General features: G+C 36.6%; 1 protein-coding gene across 1 annotated transcript in view; it reads left to right on the top strand.

The window, feature by feature from the left end:
* Positions 1-497: 497 nt before the first annotated feature.
* Positions 498-7,893, top strand: part of LOC116162150 — a 101,952-nt gene continuing 94,556 nt past the window's right edge. Inside the window, exons 1-2 of the mRNA XM_031475698.1 lie at positions 498-541; positions 984-1,043. Coding sequence (XP_031331558.1) covers positions 498-541; positions 984-1,043 — 104 coding nt within the window. The remainder of the gene's footprint in view (positions 542-983; positions 1,044-7,893) is intronic.

The raw sequence follows: 7,893 nt of genomic DNA, 5'->3' as shown, positions 1-7,893 counted from the left end.
TTACTTGACTCGGAAATGAAAGTACTCGGCCCCTTGCACTTCAATATTTTCTCGCCAGTAATGTGTCATTTTCCGGACTTTTATGTAAATAACTATTGTTATACATCAGGCAATTTTTTAACACGGACAAACGAGCGAAAATCCCATTTCATTTACTCCTGTACTTACCGAAGAAAGTCGGATGGCTTTAGAGATTTTTTCTAAACATCAAATAACTTTATAATTGGATGGAATTTATTAATGAAATTAGAAACGTGTTCGCGAAATTGTATAGCAATTGTCGCGCTTCAAGAAATACGGTGAAGCGGTCGTGTTCATTTTACTGATGAATCCAAATCTTTGTAAAAGTTTCACGAACACCTCAATTTGCGTAATAGGTGTACACTCGTTTTCGTTTTTTCTATACGTTATCTACTTCCGACCTTTTGATTCGATAGTTATATGAAGCGTAGTTTGTGAGGAAGGACGTCTCTTATTTTATTATTATTATACTAAGAATGAAAGAGGCCCAGGAAGTGTCCGTGGCGAAGCGCCTCCAAATGTAGGTCTCACGGTCGTGATGAGGGGGTGGGTTTTCTAAATTATGAAGCGAACGCAACGTATTATTAACTTTTAGAAAGATTTTTACAATGGCGTTAGACAAGTATTGTGAAACATTTAACTTTGTACTTAAAAGAATTTTTCTACTTTTACAACAACATCAATTCAATAATCTGCTAGTTTGTGGTGGAAACGTTCAACGATGTTCGGCAAATCAAAAGGTATTATTCATGCGGTTAAATTGTTATTCGAATCGATATTCGAGCACAAATAGAACAATCTTAGTAGTAAATATAGCGTTGCACTAATAATTAAGGGTTGCTCTCTTTCTCCTTTCGTCTTCTATAAATAACCTTCCTTTTGCATGCACTCTTTCCAACGTTTCTTCCCCGAATGTATTTTATTAGAAAAAACATTTACTAACAGTACTTTCTATTATACAGAGACGGCGAGAAAACTTTACTTATCACAAAGGCTAGATCAGCGGAGCAGTACGGATGGAGGTAAAAATAAATGTTTTGTGTTGCAAGAAAGCGAAATCATTATCGTTAAGAATTCAACGTGTTGAGCCTTTGAAATGTCAATAAATGTGTAATTAGCGATTACAATCATTTTTAAAAACGTATTTTTTACGTTTCACAGGCCAACTAGTAGCAATGTTGTGTTTTTGCTGTTTTGTTTAGTAGAGTGTGTGTTTTTCAATTGAAATATTTTAATGTGGCTTTTCTGTAAAAGCTTTGTTGAAACCTTTGATGTCACTGCAGAGCATTCGTAATGTCCCTTACCACATAACCAGATTTTTTGATCTCTCAAGTGCCTAGTAAAATGTAGGCACAGCGATAAGAACTCGTGTGCTAATTAAATTTCGTCCGATAAAAACTCCTTATCGCAAACGACCACCTGTCCCTACAATTTAACACACAATTTCACACTTTACAATTAAATACACAACTTAAATTACATTATCCTCCACCATCATTTATCGATGAGTCAAGTAGGTACAACTCTTGCCTTACAAATGCTTTTGAACTAAGTATTTAGGAAAACTTAATAGTCCAGTCAAATTAGCGCAATTTTGGACAAATAAAAACATTAATTCGGTAAAGATCTGAATTTTGGTATACACATTTATTGGGACTTTCTATTGAACATACTAAAAGTCCCTGTCAAAATCTGTTGCGCTCGAGACGCCATCTTGGAAAAACGGTACACTTTTCCAGTTTTTTGCCCATGTCTCGGCAACTATTACTGATACGAAGAAATAGTTTACATGAAAAATATAGTTTACTAAATTCCCTATAAAAAAGAGTATTTACATTTTTTTGTATCTCCCATACTTTAGCTGTAATCTCACGTTGAATGCGTCAGAAAGCGTTTAGGCCCCGCATCGTAGTTATAGGAAGGAGGCCGTCTTTTTTATGGCTACACCGAAAGCTGTAAAAGCACCAAAAAATGAACAGAATCGTCTTGCGATAAAGCATTCTAGCAATGACATAATGTTTCATGATACGACATCATGTTTTTTTTCAAAAAGGTAAGCGAAAATGATTAAAATTGTTGGGGCCACGAAATGATTTCTGAAGCTGGAGAACGCCGTTCTCTGCATACAACGTGCCTGCTAGTGAGAGATATTTAAACCGACATCGTTATCAGACCTGCAGAAAATACGCATACAAGGGTCAGCCGAATCTAACCGCACTGTTACCCCCTACGGCTGCAGCGGCGCAGCAACACACGTTTCGTATTAATCAGCAAGTTCAGAAGGTTTGTGGATATGAAAAATCTCCCGAACTGTGGAGTTGAAGGAGAGTCCACGATTTCCTTGACCCTGTTCGGTCACTGAAGGCTTCCAGTCCACACTCAGTGCTTAACTGCTCACATTGAAGATGAAAGTTCTATTGAGAGAGAGAGAGAGAGAGTTTTATGAGAAACCTTTAAACGTGTCTCATACCAAGCTTGAGTGCGACGACTTCTCATATATAAGAAATACTGGCACAATTTTCAATAAATTTAATGATTTGTAAAAAGTTGTAAAAAAATATCTGCGCGCCTGTTTCGAGAGCTCAGGATACTTGATTCCCTATTCGATGTCGGATTATAGCTAAAGTATTGGACATACAAAAAAATGTTAATGTGCTTTTTTATGGGCAATTTAATAAACTATATTTTTTATCTGAGCTATTTTTCCGTGTCAATAATTGTTGCCGATATATAGGCAAGAAACTGAACAAGTGCTCCTTTTTTCCAAGATGGTGCCTCGAGCGCAACAGATTTTGACGGGGACTTTTAGTATGTCCAATGGGGAACACTAATGAACATGTTTACCAAAATTCAGATCTTTACCAATTAATGTTTTTATTTTTTCTTATTTGACTGGACTATAACTACATACCGGCTTTATGGCTCAGTGGTAGAGCGTTGGGTTATAAATCCTGAGGTTGGGTGTTCGAACCTGGGTTGAGGTGAATTTTTCATCTGTGGCGGAGATGGAAATTACCTTAGACCAGTTCCGAGCATTTTACCGGCTTCTCCGAATTAGGTTTTCCTGCAGTTGGGTCTAGGACAACTCGCCGTCGCCGACTGGCCGTTGGCGATTCGCCGTCGCCGACTGGCCGTCGAACAAACTCGCCGTCGGGCAAACTCGCCGTCGGTCAAGTCGCCGTCAGGAGAATAAATAAAAAAATACTACTAAATGTTTGTAAGTGCTATCAGTTTGTTCTTATCAAACAAAACACTCTAAAATTACAAAAATATTTTTGGTTATACATTATACATTTATATTTCATAATTATGGGCTAACCCCCTAAGATATTCCGAAATATCACTATCAATCAATCAATCCGTGTATTTTACGACGGGTACAGGTAAAGGATTAGTCTGTTAGCATTAGAAGAAAGAAAGGATAACATACTTCGGTGTCCAAGCACGAAAACCGAAGTGCAATTATAATTTACAACTGTTGTGAATTCTTAAAAGGGTGTAGGCGGTTATTAATTTTCAAGGAAGGTCTTTTTCACAACGGTTTAGGTACAATTTTTCTTGCTATTTTGCATACGATAAAAGGATTTAGATCGTTTTGGGGGACTCTTAGATCTGGATCAAATCATGATTTTTAAATGTATCTGGATCTCTATCTAGATCCAGAATTAAAGGTTACACAACACTGCAAATAACTACAGCATTCCAATGATGAAACGAGATTGCTAAATAATATTATATGACTAAACTGATTGCAGTTATAGACATCTAAGTGTTAGATTTAAATATTTTAAAAAAAATCTTTATTTTGTTTCCGGTGACGGCGAGTTAACCGACGGCAAGTTGACCGATGGCGAGATTGCCCGACGGCGAGTTGCCAACGGCCAGTCGGCCACGGCGACTCGGCGACGGCGACTTGTCCCTGCCCGATCTTCCACTGACAACCATACCTCTTCGCCAAAATTAACAATATTGTTATTGTACCAAAAGTGTACTTTACTTATAATTACACAATTGGAAGAAAAGCTGTTTAGTATATATCGGAAACTAGGAGTTCATGTAAATTCATTTTTGATTTTTGGAAGTACACATTGCGTAACATAACTTTACCACCCTATGTCGTTTGTCTTACAAGTATTAATAAGTCAATATAAACAAAAGAGCAAAAGGTTCTACAGCATAAATCATTAAGGTTAACAACTCGATGCTTCTTTTTATGCTGGACGTATTTTTAATTAAGAAACTCCTATTGATTTCTCTATGCTTAATTGGAAACCTGTTCCTTTCATTTTCTCGAATGTAATTTTATGTTATAATCTCTTTCAGTGCAAACGTGATTCTATTTCAGATGATAATGATACTGTTTCGTTGAACTTTGTTAAATTCTAAACACAACGATGTAGTTTCTTTGATTGCTTTTAGTTTTAGACTTGAAATGAGCAGACGTTAACTACGGCATTATTTAAATTATATTCCCCATTAAAAATTGATGGATTTGTTGAAATCTAGACCTCTAGAAGGACAAAATTGGGTTCGGTTCAGAATTAAAAAGCCTGTACCTTTCTCTGTCTGAATTGCTACTGAATAATACTGAAAGTGATCACATATTTTAATTGTCGCATAATTAGAACCTCAACGTTATGCTGAAGCAACGACTTGTAACTTGCATGAAAACTGATTAAGCTTGGACTGCTTCATAAGGCACAGCGATTTTTTTTAGTTAAATTGACCTTCGCACCTCCGCCTGAATCTATTATCTATAAGGGTAAGGTATCCCCCTCCCCCCCTCCCTCTCTTGCCGGAGCTTATAGGGCGAGCGATACCATTGCTTAATATCTACACAAATGTTAATTTAATATAATTTAATCTTTGCACAGTTGACATAAACGCCTATCTACATTCAACCATTCAACGTGCGTTTTTACTTACTGTGTTAGATCATGTCATAGATGGAGTTTCGAATCGCTGCCTGTGTGAAACCATCAACATCGCTAACAGGTTTCCTGTATTGCCTTGTTTTTTTACGGCTTTCTAGTTTTGTCCGATTTAGAAATTTTTTGGGACGAACGTTACATCAGCACTCTCCTATGCTACGGGATAATTTCGTTGATTCGTTTTCAATCATCCAGTTATTTAATGCGCCCGCACTTGGTAACGTAATATCCAGAATGGAGTCTCTCATTTTCCGTGTTGGCGATTAACGCTGTTAGTGCCACTCTACGTGTCCATTCTTTGTACATATCGGGGCGCGTATTTTTTCCCGCATTCGGACACGAGTAGATCTACTCCTCCCTCTCCAGCCGTGTAGCATAAGAGGGTAAATGAAGCTCGCGAATGGTTTAAGTTGGCATGTATATCTTTTATCATCTTGGGCGTTGAGTAGTGGTTACATATTGATATTATTAAGCTCTGAATACAGCAAAATAATAGTTTATATAAAAGAAAGATAGTAGTTTCTGATATTCCATAGTTTTATAGCCAAAAATGATACAACAAATGTAAATGTAAAGCTCTACATTACAAATTTAATGCATAAAAACGAAATGGCGTTTACGTTTTCAGGGAAATGGTTACGATCTTTTCCGGTATTCTGGAGATGTTCTCGTGCAATAATAAAACCGAAAATCTGCATTTAATACGACATCATACTTGAATGTTTGGCTGTTACATTTGCAAAAATTTAAAAAGGAAACGTGCGTTGTCAAAAATAAAATATCTACTGTGTTATTACCTTCCTTTTAAAGTAAGGAAATTTATTTACTTCGATTCACACGATGTTACTAAAATAGCCTTTTTTTTGCATTGTTAGAGTCTGGGATTGTAAGTGCGACGTAAAACATTTTTTTCCCGTATAATTGGTTTTTAGCGAGCAGGTGAGGTGAGACACGTGCAGCGAAAAGCGAATCGTTTCAGTTCTGAACTCTATGAGGCGTTACCTTTTTTACAAAATAATGGGGCAATAAAAATGAAATGAGAAAATAGTAAATAGACCAAAACAAAAATTAACCCATTAGAATAGTTACACTGAATTTGATTAATAGAGCTATGAGGGGTCAATTACAGATTTCCTTTTCTTCGCGTTTCCATAGATACAGACGTTCATAGGTGGGGTGTAACCAAGTTATCTTAATGGAATGCCTAACTTGCGTTTGCTTTACAATACGCAACCTCTCTCTGGATCTACATTGGAAATTGCGACTCTATCCGTTTTCTACTTGAAACTTACTTCGATATTTAGATTTGAACGTAGCGACAGCAGAAGATTTTGTTGTTTACTGGATGTTTTCGAACTTTAATTTCGTACTTATTTTGCGTGAAAGACAAATTGTGCATTATAGAAGAAAATTTTTGAGGTGTGTCTCAAGAGTGTTTATGTCATCTTTTAGTCACTCAATAATGTCTTAAAATCTTTGAAAGATATCTTGAAACTCTGTATTTCATATAATAATCTGGAGAATTTTGAAAATAATCCTTAAACAACTTATAAACGATCTTTATACCACTGCAAGAACCTTTTCTCAAAACCATACCTAAAGATTCCTTGAAGAGACATAGGTTTTAAGTGTATACGGTATTAGCAGAGACTGCTGTACTATACTAACTCTACCCATTACACTCTTTGAACCAGAATTCACACTCAAATCCCCTTGGGTTTAGCATCTAACCTCCTACCCAATTCTCAATGGCAAACCAATCTGCAATGTTCCTAGAGAATATCATCAAAATCGTTCTTTCCAGAGGTAATCTCCAAAAAATCATACCCGAACTTCTAAAAAGCCTCCAGAAAGTATCTCAAACATTTTACCGGGAGCTCTAAGACCGACAGATTCTGTGACTGTGATATTAATTGAAGTAGTTGTTTGAAAAAGAAAATCAGTTGGACTGTATTAAAGAAGTTATTAAAAAGATAGTCACATTATTAATTTCGAGTGCTTCCGATTCTTCTTAATATAATTAAAAACTATATAAGGTTCCCACATGGCACATTACGCACCAACACGGCAGTGATCCCTCCTCGATTATTACAAGATGTGAACCCACAGGAACCCATCCGTGCCTTCACTTAGGCTCTAAATCAGCAAAATTCTTCCTTAGTACTGCATCGACCCCAATTCACATCCCATCAGTGAAGTCTCTCCTGCTTCAAAGGCTTGCCTTACCAGATAACCTCACAATTCCTCAGTTTCGGCATTGGAAACTCCATTGGAAAGACTACTTCCGCGCCCTGAAACTCTCCCAACTACCCCTAGATACTCAACATGGGATCCAACAAGTCCAACAACGCTGGAGCAGGACTTAGACTAAAAAAGTCTTGTGTGATACCAATCCACAAAAAAGGGGACAAGAAACAGGTGTCAAACTATAGAGGAATCTCGTTACTTAGTTCATTTTCCAAAATATTTGAAAAGTGCATCTGTAACAGACTAACTACATTCCTAGAAAAATATGATGTGATATATAACAAACAGTATGGGTTTCGATCAGGATCGTCAACCGAATTAGCCACAATACAGCTAGTACAACATATCAACAATAAACTAGATCAAAACGAAGAATGCTTTGTGGTATACTTCGATATTAGAAAAGCATTTGACTGCATTAATCTAAATTTATTATCAGAAAAATTGAAACAATTGTTAAAGAAATCCCATTCATGATCTTCTACTTTCTTTCTTGTCAAATCGGAAGTCTGTCGTTAAATTCAACAATACGTACTCCAATGAATATACGCTCAATATTGGAACACCCCAAGGCAGTAATCTAGGGCCTATCGTTTTCCTTTTATTTAATAATGACTTGCCCAGGTATATTAAAAATGGAGTAACTTTCATGTACGCGGATGACACGGCTATTGTTGTTAACGCAAAGAACTAC

Source organism: Photinus pyralis, unplaced genomic scaffold (genome assembly GCF_008802855.1).
Source record: "Photinus pyralis isolate 1611_PpyrPB1 unplaced genomic scaffold, Ppyr1.3 Ppyr1.4_LG1, whole genome shotgun sequence".
NCBI classification, from domain to species: domain Eukaryota; kingdom Metazoa; phylum Arthropoda; class Insecta; order Coleoptera; family Lampyridae; genus Photinus; species Photinus pyralis.
This window is presented reverse-complemented; position numbering and strand designations above follow the sequence as displayed.